Source organism: Bufo gargarizans, chromosome 1 (genome assembly GCF_014858855.1).
Source record: "Bufo gargarizans isolate SCDJY-AF-19 chromosome 1, ASM1485885v1, whole genome shotgun sequence".
Classification (NCBI taxonomy): Eukaryota; Metazoa; Chordata; class Amphibia; order Anura; family Bufonidae; genus Bufo; species Bufo gargarizans.
The window spans coordinates 654,829,783-654,849,255 of NC_058080.1; the positions used below are offsets into that span (position 1 = coordinate 654,829,783).

The 19,473-nt window shown below is 43.5% G+C and overlaps 1 protein-coding gene across 2 annotated transcripts in view; it reads left to right on the plus strand.

Annotated features, from left to right (window-relative positions):
* The window catches only part of SSBP2 (single stranded DNA binding protein 2), a 191,232-nt gene that overhangs the window by 67,112 nt on the left and 104,647 nt on the right, over window positions 1-19,473 (plus strand). For both annotated transcript variants that reach the window (XM_044276018.1, XM_044276019.1), the window contains exons 3-4: window positions 6,390-6,451; window positions 10,565-10,649. In XM_044276018.1, coding sequence (XP_044131953.1) covers window positions 6,390-6,451; window positions 10,565-10,649 — 147 coding nt within the window. The remainder of the gene's footprint in view (window positions 1-6,389; window positions 6,452-10,564; window positions 10,650-19,473) is intronic.

Here is a 19,473-nt window from a genome sequence, read left to right on the forward strand (position 1 = left end):
GGATAAAAAGCCATTCAGCACAACAATCCGCACCCCGGCTCCTTACCAGTCATATGTATTACGGACCGCAAGTTCCTATCTTATTTTTTTCCTATGGGTCGCAATATCCTAGCGATTTTGTTAATGTATTTATAAAATGGAATGGTAATGTCAATGCATTCACAGCAGTGATCCAAAACAGATGGTTATTGACTTTGTATTCCCACCAACAACACAGGGTCCAGAGAACTGGGGTTTTCTCACTCGCAACGCAGCAAATGAGGGAATCGCTGCATCCAGGCTTATATTGAGAGCAGTTTGTGCATGTCTGTAGTTTTCTCCAGTCAATTCTATGGAAGTTATAGAAACCTCCATCCAAGGTAGCCTGAATGCTTACAGGACTCCCATAGACTTTAGTAGAGAGTGCAGCAAACATGCGAGTGACATGTGACTCCCTGACTAGGTGTACCTGGGGTTGGGGACCCTTGTTCTCCAGATACATGGTTTCCAACTCTGGAAACTCCCAACTATCGGCCATCCTGTCAGTATACCATAAATGTCTTTTAGTGGAAAAGCTTCTTTAGGTTACATTCATACAACGTGTGACGGACATTTTTAATAGCCTGTAGGGTTATTCAACCTTCTTTTTTTTTTTTTTTTTTTTTTTTTTTTTAATATACAGTCTCTGAATAACAGCCATCAAAAATAAGACATGTCCTATTTTGTCTGTTTTCACGGACTGACATCCTCCATGTGAAAGTAGCCTTAATGATATTTTTGAGATTATTATATTGCAGGAGGGCCATGGAAATCTATGGCAGCGCACCAGAAGTAGAGATGAGCGAATCAAAGCTGACGAAGAAAAATTTGATTCGCAAATAATGTGAATTTCCTTGCGCCTCGTGGTAACTAATCGCAATTTTTCCTAAAATGGCGGCTACATGTGTGAGGACATGGGGCACGGAACTGTGGGAAGGTGGGATGACCCATAATGCCAATCAGTAGCCACCCAGCCCTGTGATTTCATGGCCCTATAAATACGTAAGAAGGCGCTAGGGACCGCAATAGGAAAAACCTAATTGTGACAAACTGAAAAATGTGCAGGGAAAGGATAGGGAGGAATCATTTCACAGCATCTTAGTGCAGGGAGAGACATCAGAAGACGCTAGGGACAGTGCTAGAAAAGCGATTTACAAGTGCAGGGAAGGATTATTTGGGGATCCAAATAGCCATTTTACAGTTCTGTCATTCCAGCGATTTGTTCTTGGGGTTCAAGTGCTATGTTGAAAACCTTTAGTGGCTTATATCTATGGAAAAAGAAAAATATATACGCAGTTCACTTCTGCAGTTATATATGTTGAAAGCGTTAAGTGGCCTATTTCAGTACAAAAAGAAAAATATATTCGTCGCTTTTAGGGGTGTTGCTTTTAATTTATTTAGTTCAGCTAAAAGTATGTCAGACATAGAAGTGCCAGGCCATGCACAGAGGAGTGGCAGAGGCCTAAATATTTCTGGCGCAGGCAGAGGTCGCAGCAGGCTAAGGGGGGCGTGGCAGCAGGAGTCGCAGCGAGAGGCCTGAGCTCCCGGTGTCATCTAGCGGTCGTGTCTTGACCAGCAACCCAGCGGTTCTTGATTGGTTAATTTGGTCATCCACTTCATCCCAAGTGACATCAGACACCCCCAGCCAACAGTCGGTGGGTTCGTCAGACACAACCCTTGGTTGGCATGGCCCGGGAGCAGGCACTGTGCCCTCACCTGTCCTCAACTTGCCTCTGTCCTTTGCTGTTCCTTCATCCACAGAAGTATTATATGCTGTGGGCTCAGCTCCACTATACAGCAAGGACGAGGTACTAGAAGACAGTCAGCAGCTACTTTCCAGCCAAGATCTGGAGGAGACCTCCTCCGCTTCCTCCGCTAGGCGGGCAAGTAGTGATGAGGAGAGTGGCGTGGGAGGTGGTGCTGCAAGCGGTCAGACTCCTGACTCAGAGACCGTTGAGGAGGACCTCAGTGACGTGCAGACACTACTCGATGATGACGAAGCCGATTGCACTTGGGAGCTGGGTGCAGAAGGGCCTTCATCAGGAGAAGAGGGTGGCAGCTTGCCCGTGAGGCAAACGTGCCCGGGGTAGACCACCTGCTAAGCAGAATCCTACCTGCCCGGTAAGTAGTGGTGCAGGGGTTCACGGAGGCAGCGGCGGTAGCAGTCAGTCAGTGCGGACTGTTGGGGGGGAAAATCGCCTACTCAGCTGTGTGGCAGTTTTTTAAGCCGCCGGAGGAGGTTAACATGGTAGCTGTCATTCCCATCTTCTTCTGGTCCAAATGCTCCTGCTCCTCCTTCTCCTACTCCTCTTCAGTCATTCCGTCAGAAATCGATTGCCAAAGCGATTGCCAAGAGACAGCAGTATGTGTGCACTCAACCGACTCTGCACCTTTCAGAGAACTGATGGCTTGTGCTGAGCCGAGGTGGAGAGTCCCAAGCCGTCATTTCTTTGCGAAAAAGGCAGTACCAGCCCTGCACACACATGTAGAACAGAAGGTGGGCCAGTCGACAATACATGTCCTTTACAGCCCACTGGGTGAATGTGTTTCCTGCACAGCCACACCAGCAACTGAGCAAAATGTGGAGAGACTGACCTTTGTCAAGATGAATCAGGCAGGGATCAGCCAGGATTTACACCCACCAATGCCTGATGCATCTGATTTAGCTTATCCATGCCACCTCACCCAAACCTTGATAAAAGAGACCGGGTTCTTCTGGCTACCTGCCTCAGCTACTACTATGATGCTGTCACCCGCCTGATGCCAAGTGCTCCTTCTTTCAACCACCTTTGTCAGCGGGAATTGGTATTGCCACCCACTGCCCCACTTTGTCACCAGGTCACTTTGTGGTCTCCTGATGCTGCTGCTGCCATCTCCACACTATGTCACCTTGCCATCCCCCGTTACAGTGCAGTAGAGGGTGGGGGCACTATGGGGAATACTGGAAAAAATTATTTATCTTTATATATGGCATCATATTACCATACTGATACGGTTGGTCCCCTGATGAACCTTTGATTATCTAGAAGGGAAAACGCGTTGGGACATATTATGTTGTGTCAGAAAGTGATAGCGCTTTATAAGGACAGGTTAGCCTAGGTACGTGGACAGAGTGCACCTACCTTTTAAGGTGCATCTCTGGGCTGAGCAGTATTTGTAAGGGCATGAACAGGGACAGACATATATCTATCGTGATTCTCTGTTCCAGATGTATTTTATTGTCCTAATTTTTTGCTAACCGTCCATTGTATTTGACAGCTTTTTGTACTATAGTTATCATGGTCCAGTTTAAACCACATTTATCTTTTGTATTTTAATTGTATGTAGATTAAAGGTTAAGTTTTAGGAAGTTGCCCTGAGTTATTTATATGTCACCTTGCCACTCTGTGGTATAATCCTGATGCTGCTGCTGTCGCCACCTCCAGACTTGGTCATTGTGCCACTCTGTGGCCTTCACCTGATGCTGCTGCTGCCGCCACTTCCACACTGTCATTGTGCCACTCGTAGCCTTCTCTTGATGCTGCCAACTCCAGACTGTGTTATTATGCCACACAGTGGCCTCCTTATACTGCTTCCACCTCCAGGCCCTGTCATTGGGCCACTCTGTGGACTTCTCATGCTGTTTCCACCCTCCCCACTTCATGACTGGGCCACTATTTTGCCTTTCGGCCTGGCTGACCTCATCATTTATTTGAATTCTCTTTTCTGATCTGTCAGAAGGAAGGAAAAATGAGACTCGCAACAAATCCTGTCTGTGTAGCAGCTATAAGGCCTGTATGGTCCCATCAGAATTAGCTTGTGATTTGGTAGCCAAAAGCAGGAGTGGGTACAAAACACAGAAGATATGCAAATATTCCATCCATGTGTCATCTGTTTTAGATCCACTCCTGTTGTTTTTTTTTTTTTGTTTTTTTAGTTTTTTTGCATTAGCAATATTGATAGATTATTGAGCAAATGCTGACCGAGTGAAGGCGTATGCTCCACAGACAGGATCCGTTTTTTTTGTGGGTTATCGTTCTGATGGATCAGAGGAAGGCCAAATTAATCAGCATCGTCCACACACACTGCTGCCACCCTCTCCACTCTGTCGGGGGGCTCTACTTGTATAAGCAGTTAATAGAAAAGGTTCTGATAACATCTATGTGGAATCAGCTGACGACTGTGTAAAAGCGAGTGCGCTTCTTCTTTACACTAACATTAACCTGTAAGGCTGAGTTCATACTTGAGTTATTTAGTCAGTTTTGGCCCCGTGACTGCCCTAATAGGTGAAGTGTGCATTGATTCTAAGAGCCAAGCCTGTCATCTGCGTGTCATACAGACTGACAGTATTAATTCACTACCACAGCAGACTCCCTATGTGTGTTACTGTAAGGCACAGTGTTCTACACCACTATACAGGCTCTCTGCAGCCAGGAAATAGCAGTTTTGTAACGTAATTCGCAGCGAATAAAATCAGATTGAACCGAATTTTTCCCCAAAAATCTGGCGAATCGAATTTTTTTTAAAATTCCCTTATCTCTAACCAGAACTATTAGAATATTAAAATGTACTTAACTTGATATAACTGGAAATCACCTTTATCTTCTACCAAAAGATTAGGGGATAACTCTTAAATAGGTGGGGGTCCCAGCTGTCGGGTCATGAGAACGGAGCCCGGTATCCCTCCTTCACTGAAATAAGTGGATTGACTGGTGGAGAATTCACTGGACTGCTCCATTCATTCTCTGTGGGACTGCTGGAGATAGCGGAGTATGGCGCTCTGATATTTCCGGCGAGTGCCAAAGCTCATGCTAGACCGGGGGATACCCTTCTCTCAATTGGTGGTGGTCCCAGCATCGGACCCTCACTGATCTAATAGTTATCTCCTATCCTGTGGATAGGAAATCACTTGATATAACCAGAATATTGCTTTAATATTATTGAAAGCAGACAACCTTGACTTGAATCTTCCCAGAGGAGGGTATTTAGCCTTCCTGTGGATCACACATGGTTAATAGTTGAGCTTGAAGCACAAGGCTAAGGCTCCTTTCACATCACCAGTTCTCCTTTCCGCTCTCCGGCTACGTTGAGGAGCAGGAGAACTGAAAGGAGGGATTCTGCAGATGACTGAGACCTAACTGAGCGTAACGGAGCCTAAAGACCCCATAGACTATAATAGGGTCCGTTAATTGTCAGCTCAGAATATGATTTTTGAGCGGAGACGAAAGTCCTGCATGCAGAATCTGTCCTTTCCGTTCTCCTGCTCCTCAACGTAGCCGGAGAGCGGAAAGGAAAAACGGTGATGTGAAAGGAGCCTAAGTAACTTTAAGGGTATCTTCACACAAGGTATTTTCTGAGCCAAAATCTGACCAGTATCTGCCTCACATTGATTTCAAACATCATAGAAATCCTAGGGTCTGCCTCACATTTCTGACATGGATACCCTCATGAATGTACATTACATTTTCGTCATTTAAAATCATACTGTGAACCTGGCCTAAAATATGTGTATATTATGTATATATAATTTCCACCAATTATGGACTGTACTCTAGGACTTATAGATCCTCTGGCATCTACAGTACCATGATGAGCAGGCCACAGATCTGATGTTTAGCATTTTTTATTCTTTTTGTACATCAACAGCTAGGTTTTACTTTATGATGATTTTACTTAGAAGTCCAAAACGAAGCTGCATGAGCCACTAGATGATATCCTACCATTGTCTAGTTATGTACCGGTACGTGTCCAAATGTCATGCAGTTGATTGTCTGTCCACTTTGGCTACAGATGTGTGGAGCTAGATGTGTCTAGTACTAGGCACTGGGGGTAAATGAGTAGATGTTGAGTTTTATGTTGTGTTTTCATGCTGTTTTTAGTGAAGGCCGCAGTCTTGTGCAGTCATTCGCCAGCCATTTGGCTCTGATCCCAATCTCTCAGGAGATTGATGTCCTCTCTGGCCCACAATTGTAGTGCTCTGTAGCCAGTTGGTTTTAAAGCTGCCAGAAGTACTTCATGTGTGATGTAAAAAATCACAGTGGATTTGAGGATGGCAAAAATCCTTTATCTGAGATATTTTAAATTTTACATTGTTGCATGCAAGTATATTATGTTTATAGCTGTTAGTGTGTATATAGTGTGTATGTATATATGCTTGCTGTGTATGTATATTGAGTAGCGCTATCCCTTGGGAGTGATTCGGATTGCGTGCATCCAGACACTCGATTCAGTCTTGAATGCTGCTTTCAGTCCTTAAGCCATTACCCCTGATCACTTTGTAGGTATTATTGCCCCACTTTTCATGTTAACAGCTCAGGCATCAATGACTTTGTTTCTTTATAGTGAAGCTTCAGCAATTAGATTTAACACCTAAATGTTCTTCTTTATTCCAGATAAGATGGGAGAAAAATATCACATTGGGCGAGCCCCCAGGATTCCTACACTCTTGGTGGTGGTAAGTATTGTATTTACCTGTCCAGTATGAGATGAATTAAAAACTCACCTTTTTAAATGTCCCTCTTAGGCTACTTTCACATTAGCGTTCGGGGCTCCGCTTGTGAGTTCCGTTTGAAGGCTCTCACAAGCTACCCCAAACGCATCCGTACTGCCCTAATGCATTCTGAGTGGATGCGGATCCGCTCAGAATGCATCAGTCTGGTACCGTTTACATAACGGATGCGGACCCAGGGGCGTAGCTATAGACGGTGCAGAGGTAGCAGTCGCTACCGGGCCCAGGAGCCTGAAGGGGCCCGAAGAACCTTGTGCCACATAAAGACACTGGCATTATAGAAAGTGCATGCTGGTCAAGTTACCCCACTGGCTGAAGGGAAGGGGTTAAGCCAAGAATTTGGCATGGCGGAGGTGGGTGTGAGGTTTTTGCCTCAGGCAGCACGAAGGCTATGTACTTCCCTGACCACAAAGCACTGAGGGAAGGAGGGGGGGGGGGGGGGGGGGGGGGGCAAGCTGAACTCTAGCACCAGGTCCCATGAGCCCATAGCTACGCCCCTGTGCGGACCCATTCACTTGAATGGGTCCACAATCCAGAGATGCGGAACCGAACCCCATGGAAGCACTACGGAGTTCTTCTGTGGTGTTCCGTCCTGTGCTTCCGTTCCGCGAGAAGATAGAACTTGTTCTATATTTATGCGGAACAGACGGATTGCAGGCCCCATTCAAGTGAATGGGTCTGTGATCTGCACGCGGCTGCCCCATGGTCTGTGCCCGTGCATTGCAGGCCTTATGTTCGTGTGAAAGAGGCCTAAGGCTACTTTCACACTAGCGTTTTTCTTTTCCGGCGCTGAGTTCTGTCCTAGGGGCTCAAATCCGGAAAAGAACTGATCAGTTTTATCCTAATGCATTCTGAATGGAGAGTCCGTCCCTCAGGATGCATCAGGATGTCTTCTGTTCAGTCTTTTTGACTGATCAGGCTTTTCAGAAAAAACGTAGCATGCAGTATTTTTACCTCCGGCCAAAAAGCCTGAACACTTTGACTGAACGCCTGATCAGGCTTTTTTCCCATTGACTTGCATTAACGCCGGATCCGGTGCCGTGTGTTCAGTCAAAACGGATCCGGCTTTTGCATGTTAAACCCGAAAAATAGGAAAAAAAAGTTAAAGTCCATAAATGGCGGATCCGTTTTTTTCCAATGCATTTTTCCATTGTGATCGAAAGCCTGATCAGGATTCAAATGTAATCAGTTTTCACACGGTTTTCCGGATCCGGCGGGCAGTTCCGGTGTCGGAATTGAACGCCGGATTCAAACAACGCTAGTGTGAAAGTAGCCTAAGTTTTTTATTTTTTTATTTTTTTATCATGGCAATTTTCTTTTCAAAAAGTCTTCATTGTGAAATAAACATCCACACTCTTATAGGCATGTATGACGAAGGGCGGAGAGATAGCCTTGACTCCCCAAAAACGCCCTGCTTTCAGCCACTCATTTATCTGCCGTAGATTTTAGCTGTGTGAACGTACTCTGAATGTCACTATTTTTCCTGGTCTTAAGGTGTCCATACACCCTCAGTAGCTCTCGATGGCCACTGTCTTTGCTCTGACTCCCCCCTTATACATACCTGCTAGGCCTGGGTGAGCATGTATATGTTTTCAGTGAGGAGAAAGAGAAAACTGCTGCCAGACACCTTATCTTCTAGGAGAACAAAGGGATGGGACATTTGATAATGAATGAGCTCAATCCATCTCTCTCCCCCTGACATTGTCTGTCAAGGAATGTTTGGAAGCTCTCTACACACATTAGATTGATGGCGAGTCCCACCGAAATGGGCTGTCCAATGTGTATGGAGGCCTCCTGAGTCTCCCCCACAGATTGAGTACTTTTGTTCTCCCAGGAGATAAGCCACCATAGTTGTCCTACAGTGGCTTTCTCCTCTCTCCATTGTAAGGCCATACGTGGCTCGACTGAGCTGAGCACATACGGGGTTGTCAGGAGAGATAGCTGGTATGGCCACCTTAAGCAGCCGTAGATTATGACTTACTTTATATCATCTACTTACCGTAGATTGACTTTTTTACATTGATCCAATCTGTGCTTTTTCACATAGCAATACATGTGTAGTCTCCGTAATAGCTTTCCTCAATGTTCATTGATTGCCATATCTGCCCGAGCCTCCAGAATCAGGAGACCCAGCCATAAGTGCATGTCTAAAGCTTTTATGGAGACTCGCAAGCACCACTATTAATCATCTTCAGCAGTGTGTCTGAGCACACCGGCTCCAACAAGCAAACAACAACAGTCTAGATGCCTGCATTGTCATTAATATTTTAGCTTCTCAAGCCATTTTACAGCTTCTGTCCCATCCTAGAAGGTACAAATCTGGACTTCATTCAACAGAGTAGAAAATCAAGATGGTCAAGGAAACCTTTTGGCAATGGAGGTCCTCTTTCATTTTATATTGCAGGCGGCTTATTTTTGCTACAGAACACTCTTTTTTTTTTATTTTTTTCTAGATGTGCAAATAAACTTTAAAGGAGTTGTCCAGTGAATAAAAAAAATACCTTTTAAATAGGCTCACTCAGCTTTACAAATTAAAAATTTAAAAATAATTGGACACATCTCGCCAATCCCCAACGCTCCCATCCTGACGCTGCCCATGTCCTCTACTGCTCCACATGCAGGAGATGCCCTCAGTCAGTGGCAGGCTGCAGCAGTCATATGTGTGGACACCCCATTACTGAAGGCCTGGATACAGAGACTGGTGGGAGAAAAGGCAAGTGTCATCACAGGAGAGGCAGAGGCGTTTTAGCGCAGGGATAGTTATGTGGCCGGGGCGACTCCCTGGGAAGTCAGTGACTGCCATATAGGTGCTTGATCCCACCCCACAACGGTCAATTTTGTAGGAGAGAGCGTGGGAGGAAACCAGAGAATCCGGAGGAAACCCACGCAAACACAGTAAGAACATACAAACTCCATGCAGATGTTGTCCATGGTCTGATTCGAACCTAGGACGCCAGTGCTGCAAGGCACCAGTGCTAACCACTGAGCCATACTAAGGTGTAGGCAAAGGGGATACATCCAGCTGACTAATGCAGTTCTGCACCTTTTATTCACCCTGTAATGGCAAGCCCCCTAGTTCTCCAAGTCCTCTTCTCTGATACTGCCGCTGATCACATCCATAAGATGGCCGCATCTGGAGGGCCACCAGTCTGTCAGAAATCTCAAGGAACATCCAGTGGTGGCTTCAGGCAGCCAGACATGTATCAGTAACCACTCTTTGGAGCTCTGAATCAGGAAAATGGGATGCCAGTCATGTAAGGAAATATTTTGAGAAATTAATCAGCTGTGAATTTTGGACCTAGAGACGAGTGGGCACTAAATGGTGGAGATTCTGTCACCACACTTTTCACTATTAAACAGGCTGACATTAAACATGTGAAAATATCACCTGAATTTAAGTCTGCTATTATTTTAATTTTTTCACTGTGCCCCCGTTTTTGTGCAATTTTAGAACTTTTAATATATGCTAATTCGCCCCCCTCTTTCCACTCCCTTCTACTCTTGATTGACAGGGCCAGGCCAGCGGTGGTCTTCTCCTGCCGGGGAAATCTCACGCCTGCGCCGTTCCGTATTCTGCGCTTACTCAGTGAGGGAAGGACGATTGCCTGCTTTCTCGCTGTGCATGTGCCAAATACACCTCAGAGAGGAAGGCGGCAGTCGGCGAGCGTCCTTCCCTCACTATGCCTACGCCGAATACTGAACTTAATAGAGAAAAGTGTGGTGACAGAAACCTTTTAAAGTGATTAGGCAGTGTCAAAATATGGATGACTTATCCTCAGGAAAGGTCCTCAATATCAGATCGGTGGAGGTCCGATTGCCGGGAGACCTCTGCTGATCAGCTGGTTGAATAGGCCACGGCGCTTGTGCTCGTGCTGCGTCCTTTATCAAGTTTATCTGCACGTCATCTAGGTTGTAGCAGTGGTGCAGTCTCATTAACCCCTTTTATAGAATTGTTTGGTTGTTTTTTAAAGTTATTAAGCTATATATATATATATATATATATATATATATATATATATATATATATATATAATATTCTGTATTTTGCGTGTTTTCCAGCGTATTTTGGGATCTGTACTGTGCTGCTCCAGAGAGACGAGAAACCTGTGAACATTCAAGTGAAGCGAAAGCCTTTCATGATTATGTAAGTGGCTGACACTTTTTTTTACTGCTCGTTTCATTCAGCATTCTAGTTTATTGTGTGTTGCAGAAACGCGTTGTGTACTGTGGGATTGTAGTAGACGGCATGTAGTATGTTACGGAGTGCTTCGTACAGTAGTTACTCCTTCTGATCTGCATACCGTATGCTATCTAACATGATCAATAAGCATTTCCCAGATGTAATGACTGCTGGTTACATTCAGTTACTCGTTTAAAAGATGAATGCAATTGGTTGAATTTGTTTTTGGATCTGCGCTAAGATGTTTCAGTCAGTATCATGTGGTATAGTAAGGCCAGGGTTACACAGACTTTTTGTAGTAAGTGCAAGAGCTTTATTGGGGAAGTAATGGGCCTTTTTTTTTCTTTATAGTATTTTTCCCCCATGGTAACTGTATCCAGTCTTGGACAACCCCTTTTAAGTTACTATTGCAGCCCCCAGGAGTGCACTAATTTGCTACAACTCCATTTTTTAAAACTACTGCAAAGGAAATCTGACGTACTTTCCCAAGTGTTCCAGAATTTTGGACGGAGAAAATACAGCAGCATGCATACTGAACGGATTGCTCTCCATTCAGAATGCATTAGGATAAAACTGATCAGTTCTTTTCCGGTATTGAGCCCCTAGGACGGAACTCAGTCCCTAAGGCTACTTTCACACTAGTGTTAATATTTTCCAGTATTGAGTTCCGTCCTAGGGTCTGAATACCAGAAAAAAACGCTTCCGTTTTGTGTCCTATTCATTGTCAATGGGGACAAAACATAACTGAACAGAACGGAGTGCTCCAAAATGCATTCCGTTCCGTTCTCATACCGGAGAGCAAACCGCAGCATGCTGCAGTTTACTTTCCGTCCTGGGATGCGGAGCAAAACAGATCTGAACGTCATGACCCCCAATGCAAGTCAATGGGGACTGATCCGTTTTCTTCTGACGCAATAGAAAACTGATCCGTCCCCCATTGACTTTCAATGGTGTTCATGACGTATTCGTCTTGGCGGTGTTAAAGATAATACAACCGGATCCGTTCATACCGGATGCAGACGGTTGTATTATCAGTAACGGACGCATTTTTGCTGAACCCTGCCTGGTCCAGCAAAAACACTAGTGTGAAAGTCAGATTTCCTTTGCACCAGCTATGATAATTCCCCCCTCCCCCCATGATTTCCTATGTGCAGCAGCTGTAGTGTGAAATCTTGCTACAAAATGTCTGTGTAGCCTCAGTCTAAGGTTTCACAAGGAAATTCTGCCATTTTACAGTCTGTACCATCGCGAGACGGCATTTCAAGATGTTTGTAAAATTTAAGATTTAAATGTTATAGACTCCTTTGACTTGGGGGGGAAATGTCTACTATATTAGTTGTTGCCTTTAGTAAAAAACATAAACTCCCACTAGCATTTATTTGATTTGGTGTATTTAGTAAAAAAAAAAAGTTGCACTAAGTTTGCGTGCAATATTTATTCATTTCTGAGTCCCCTGATATTCACCTCTTCTTAGTCTCAGACTTTCCTCGTGTGCATGTGTCCCTTACATTGTAGGGAATCCTCACCAGATACATTATTATGAATCCACCCTACATGCGAGATGCACGCTCGTCAGTATTATGCAATGGTCTTGTCCTATTTCAATGTAACCCCACTGTGTAGAATTCAGCTATTTATTGTATGCTAATTAGCATCTGGGTGCAGTGAGGGCAGTGCTGTTGCACCCGAGGCTCCAATTTTTTTTCCATTCCCTGCTGCCCCTCAACCACTTTGACAGGGCCAGGCAATGAAGAAGTACTTATGTCTGGACCAGAAGTCTCTGTATAGCACCTGCGCTGAATGTGCTGCTTTGAGATGTCCGTGCCATATGTGAGTACGTCTTCACTGCCCAACCCTGTCGGTCAAAGTGATGGCAGGGAATGGAAAGGAGCGGAGCCTCAGATGTAACAGCATCACCCTCACTGCACCCAGAGGCTAATTAGCATAAATCGCTGATGCTTACACTGTGAGTCCTATTTCAATATGTGGCCAAGGACCATTACAATGTACTGATGAGCGTGCATCTCACATGTAATTTGGTTTCATAATGATGTACAGATGCAGCAAAGCTAAATTTGATGGTTAACGCGTTATGTAAAGAATGACAAGAAAAAGATTACTTTTCAACATACTTTTTAATGGCTTTTGTCACAAGATATCCAAGATAACTCTATGCCATGTGTTATCAGAGTCAGTTTTAACTAGGCCACAGCTGTAGCTGGTGACAGATTTCCTTTTAAAGAGCCTCTGTCAGCATGATCAACCCTATTAAACCAGGAATACTGCTTGGTAGGGTTGATCATGCTGATTAAAACAATACCTTTCTTTTGTCTGTATGTTAAACAGCTGCAGAGATATCTGTATGTTTTTTCCATATGCAAATAAGAACATTTGAGCACCAAGGAGTGGGTCTGAATCCTTGGAACATTACTTTTATAACATCCCTGTGCTCTGCACACTCCCCTTCCACTTGATTGACATGGCTAGACATCAGCATGCTGAGGGCTGAGCTATTTCCTAGAGCTGTGTCCTCGCATGAACATATCATATACATTACTTACTATAGTCTTACCATGTTGAGAATGTAGGATTTCTATGCTTAGAAAGTTAATACATATTACTGGTTTATCCGCAGGCACAATATATGATTATGATGAAACCAGTAATATGTATTAGCTTTCTAAGTATAGAAAACACTCTTCTCAATATGATAAGGCTGTAGCCTGGTAAATAGTCAACTTTGCATGTAGATGTCCTAGGTTCAAAACCCAGAAGAGACTTCTAGATCTCCCCCCCCCCCCCCCCCCTATTTTAACCAATAATAAAGGGCTATAGTCTTACTGTATTGAGAATGGAGGTTTTCTATACTTAGAATGCTAATACATATTACTGGTGTCTTTATAATCCTATATTGTGTTTGTGAATAAACCAGCAATATGTATTAGCTTTCTAAACATAGAAACCCTCTATTCACAATATAGTAAGGCTGTAGCCTTTTATTATAGATTTAAATGAGGGAGAAAAAAAATAGCTAAACTACAGACAGTAGGTTATAGAGCAGGATGAACTGAGCAGATTGATATATAGTTTTGTGGGAAAAAGTTCAGTAAGACTTGTAATTTATACATTTTATCGCTGCTTTTTCTAACTTAAGACCACCCCCATGTGCAGCTATCAGTGACTCACAGCTATCTACGTATACACACTTAAAACTCATGCTCACAACCGTATGTATTTTGCGGTCCGCAAAAAAAATGATCCGCAAAAAATACGGATGACATGCGTGTGCATTCCGTATTTCGCGGGAACTGAATTTTGCTGGCCCCTAATAGTATAGTGCTATCCTTGTTCGTAGTGCGGACAATAATAGGACATGTTCTATTTTTTGGCGGAATAGAAATAAGGACATATACGAAAAACGGAATGCACACAGAGTAACTTCAGTTTTTTTTTTTTTTTTTTTTGCGGACCCATTAAAATTAATGGTTCCATATACGGTCCGCCCAAAAAAAAAAACGGAACGGACACGGAAAGAAAATACGTTCGTGTACATGAGCCCTTACACAGAGAATGAGATCCATCACTAATCACAGGGGTGCTCTTAAAGGAAATCAGTCAGCTCCAAAACCTCCCCCAAACTAGAGTAAGTGGTGCCGAGTCCGATTTATGTCATTTTATCCTAATACTCACTTGGAGTCCGACTCAATGCATTTTACTGCTGGTTTGTAAAAGCACAGAGAGGACGACTTCTTGAGCTCAGGACATGTCGTACTTTTATTCCGGCCGCTTCTCGGCATGTTTGCCGCGCTGCCGCCGGAACTCCGTAGCGGTAGTTCGGGGGCACGCGTGCACTAGTGGCAGCACGGATCTGGCAGGCTGTTCACCTGCCGGAGTCCCTTGCCGCTAGTGTAAAACTAGCCTTACTCTAGTTTGGGTCTGTTTTAAGACTTGACAGTTTCCTTAAAGTTCAGAAAAAGCTGAGATATAAATGTACAGGGTATATTACAAGTTTTACTGAATCTTTTCCCACAAACTATACATACATCTTCTCTGCCCCTCCTGCTCTATAACATGGTGCTTCCCGATTTTAATAGGCATCTACAGGTTCACATAAAGTCACATTTACACCTAAAGTTTGAGGCAGATTTGCTAATCAAAATGTACCAGAATTCTGGCACAAACTGTGTTTTAGACACTTTTTGAACCTTGTTTGATAAGGGACATGTCTTACCTGAACAGGAGGTTTGGCCTAATTGAAAAGAGCTTTTAATGTCTGGCAATGTGCCACCAAGCGCCAAATTTTGATTGCAGATTTTTGGCACAAAGTAAGCCAAGCAATAAATGATATACAGTTAGCATTTAACACACAGCAGGAGCCACCGTGATTTGGCGCATCTTTGAACTGTCTGGTCTAAGTTTGCACTTGCGAGTAGTTTGCAGTATTAGACTGGATTAGTAAATATGCCCCATTTAGTCTGTGATGTTTATATTGATGACCTGTCCTCAGGAGCAGCGCTCCAGTAACCCTCTCCGTCCATTGCACAGTGGACAGAGCTGTGTAGTTTCCAGCACTGGAGCTACTGCAGAACAGCTGATCGGTGGGGATAAGCGGTGTCAGACCCGGCCTTGAATATGGAAGTAAACCCCTTTAAATGCAAAGTGTGTTCCATGGCCATGACCACGTTGGGCCTTTTGGACAATCGGGGCAGAAGATGCCGGAGTTTGTGCTGAGGTGTTGAGTAGTGGAAGCCTGAGAATCTTCTTCAGTGACAGAATCACTTTTTGTATAGTTTTCAGTAGGGAGAACATGGTTTACACTGTTGTCAGGTTTATTGTAGCAATGTGACAATTTTATATAAATGTGCTGAGCATATGTTTCATTGCATCCGGATGCCTTTCTTTGGTTTGTGCATGATTTCACAATTTTGTGTGAGCTGAGGATAAAGTGTGAAAGAGTTATTTTTGGTGTTTGGTGCTACATCATAAAACCATGGAAAAGAAGCATTTGCTTCCTGAATGATTTACGCTTGGCTATGTTGTACACTATTGATGCTTGGCTACAACACTACTTTGTAGTTATATATAGATGTATTCTACATAAAAAGTAGTAATTTTGTAAATACATGGCATTTACCTCTTATGTACAGATTATTTTCTGCCTGTGTTACACTCCAGAGCTGCACTCACAGTTCTGCTTGTTTTTGGAAATGCTCAACAGGATCTGAATGCGACATGATTGATGGACGATGGGTTAAGCAATGCATTTACAAGTCATCCCTTATTATGGTGCTTACATGTAAACCTGTGCCATATTAACAGTTGCCCGTCTTATTTATTCAGTTTTCTATGAACTTTGGTCATACCGGGGATCTCGCTAATAGTCTCTGTGAAAGCTTGACATTATATACATATTCACTTTCTTCAGTTTTCTTCTCTCAGTCCTGAAATGAAGAGCTTGACATCAAGAGGTCCTTGTCATGATCCTTTTCTGTTAAGAGACGCCTTTATGATCTCTCACTTACTATGCATGAGTTTAAAAACTAGCGTTTTTTGCGGATCCGTCATGGATCTGCAAAAACGCTTCCGTTACAATAATACAACCACATGCATCCGTCGTGAACAGATCCGGTTGTATTATGTCTTCTATAGCCATGACGGATCAGTCTTGAACACCATTGAAAGTCAATGGGGGACGGATCCGTTTTCTATTGTGTCAGAGAAAACGGATCCGCCACCATTGACTTGCATTGTGTGTCAGGACGGGTCCGTCTCGCTCCGCATCCCAGGACGGACAGAAAAACTCTGCAGGCAGCGTTTTGGTGTCCGCCTCCAGAGCGGAATGGAGACTGAACGGAGGCAAACTGATGTATTCTGAGCGGATCCTCATCCATTCAGAATGCATTAGGGCAAAACTGATCCGTTTTGGACCGCTTGTGAGAGCCCTGAACGGATCTCGCAAACAGAAAGCCAAAACGCTAGTGTGAAAGTAGCTCCGCTCTCATCTTTTCTAGATGTGTATTTGCCTTAAAATAAAAAGTAAAAAGAAAATTTTTAATATGAAACCACGAAATACAAAAACTGGAACTGTCCTGTGAAAGAACTAGTTGCCTCGTTGCATTTACCCCTCATATTCTTAGCGTTAATGTTTTTATTTTTCCTCCCATGTTGGATTTCATACTTCACTAATTTTGATGCTTTCTGGAGGTAAATATCAGAAATGTGCGTTATCTCTATGTAGTTTTCATATGCCTGGGTATTATCTTCATGCTGGTAGTAGATGCCATAGCATTGTGGCCGTTAGGGGTCCGACCTGTAGGACCGCCACTGGTTTGCCAAATCTGTAAGGTTCCTTGGACATTTATGTTCTGCAACTTGGCAGTCCCAACTTCCCACTGTGCGGGCAACGTCCGTCGGCTATTTTAGGGACTCCCATAGAAATGGAGGGCGAATGTGCATCCGTGGCTGCTCTCCTCTCACTTTGAGGGGGTATCGTTTTGGAGATCGGACACTTATGGCATATACTAGCAATATTACACAGATGAGACAAGCTCTTTAAGCGCAAAAAGTCACATGTGGCTTGAAACCAAAAACTCAGTAGGTTAGCCTTTTTTTTTGCGACCACATTGACAATCATTAGATGCAATGACGCAATGTGACACTATAGGTCCATGGACACTGTAGTTTATGCAGATTTTCCACTGCGTTTCCGCAGCAAAATCTGCATGTGTCGCAGATTTTGACACAGATTTGCTCCAGATCTCACCTTTTGCATTGAAACAGGTGAAATTTGCACTGAAAATCGGCACAAGCAACTGACATGCTGCGGGTTTCAAAATCCCCACCGCGGGTCAATTTCTGCATGGAAACTTTCAGCACTGTGTAGATGAGCGTTTGAAAATGGTACTGTATTACATTGCGGATAACTTTCTATATGAAAATTGGCTAGGAAAATCTCCATATAATATGCACCGTGTGCTTGTGACCTGCCAACGAGGGCTACCCGTAAGGTGATAATTCTTTTAGATGTGCTCATATTTGGGCTTCTGTATTGTTATTTCTTAATGAGACGTGGATCAGCGTGACGTCCAGAGATTATCGTGATCACTTTGGCATAGGAAGATTAGGATAATATCGCCTACTGAATCTTGTTAATGCAAATCCTTTTCAAGTCCCATCCCAGCTGTGATCTATATCCAGCAACTGAAGTGCAGGGGCTGTGGTGGTGAGGGTTGGCTGGAAATCATGCCTTTATGACTGTTCTCTTCATTTTCACAAATAAAAGGCTATCTTCACATCTGTGCCATATGTTCTGTATTTCTGTTCTATTCTTAGGAAAATGAAAGAAAAAAACAAAAAAAAAAAAAAACACTGAAGGGCCGGTTCCATCATGACAGACCCCAGTGACTATAATTGGGTTTCTGTTACATTGTTTGCGATACTATCTTTGGTCTGACATGTATACTTTTAAAGCATACCGGAGTTAAAAAAAATAAATAAAAAAAATATGTGTATATATATATATATATATCAATAAGTTTACATAATGGCTGTGCTACTTTGTACAATCATCACTATTGAGGAACACCGATATATTATTCCTTGTTTCAGCTGCACAGCTAGATGCATTTCACTCAGAAGCAGTGGGTATATATATTTTGTTGACTCTGCCAGTACTGTATGCAGTGACATTACTTCCTACTATGTTTGTTTTCTTTTAGGGAGCTCAGATGATAAGGAGGGAGAGATCAGACTTGCAGACACAAAAAGAGCTTCATTGTTCTTCAGTTGCAGTGTAGAAGAAGTGCTTAAGGGCTCATGCACACGACAGTATTTTGCGTTCAGTATACTGGACGTTTTTTGAGCTCAGTATACGGAACATATACTGAACCATTCATTTCAATGGTTCAGCAAAAAATACTGAAGTGTCTCAGTGTGCATTCCATTTCAGTATTTCCGTGCCGTGAAAAGATAGAACATGTCCTATACTTGTCCGCAAATCACGGTGCTTGGCTCCATTCAAGTCAATGGGTCCGCAAAAAAAACGGAACACATACGGAAATGCATCAGTATGTCTTCCGTTTCCGTTCCGTTTTTTCCTGAACCATCTATTGAAAATGTTATGCCCAGCCCAATTTTTTCTATGTAATTACTGTATACTGTATATGGCATACGGAAAAACGGAAAGGAAACGGAAACACAACGGAAACAAAAAACGGAACAACGGATCCGTAAAAAACGGACCGCAAAACACTGAAAAAGCAATACTGTCGTGTGCATGAGGCCTAAGGCTCAGGATCTTGGCTAGCTCTGGCACGCCCCCCCTTCCTCTCAGCCTCTGTTACCAGGGATGGGTTTTGCCAACAGGCAGTGGACTGCAAGTCAGATGGAAGCGAGACCCCCTAGTGGCCACAATTTGACTTTTTTTATTTTTTTTCAAGTGTATGCAGGTGTATTTTTTTAAATGAAGTGATTTTAGAAATTTTAGTGTTACACCAGTCTCTTTTAAATGAAATTGTGTGAAAGTACAGCGACACTTTAAAGTCAAAGGGATTGTGCCAAGTTTTACGAAATGATCCTGAGAATGGGATTCTGAGGGGGGTCCCTTTTACCCCAATCTGATGGAGCGGAAGGTGAAACGGGGACCTCCGGAGATCAGCACTTGGCTATTTCCAGCAGCCCCATACAGAATGAATGGATTGGGGATAACGTCTAAACTTTAGTACAACCCCACAGAGCCATTTAAAAGAGGTTATCAGTACGTTGCATAAATAACAACTCCACCGACCAA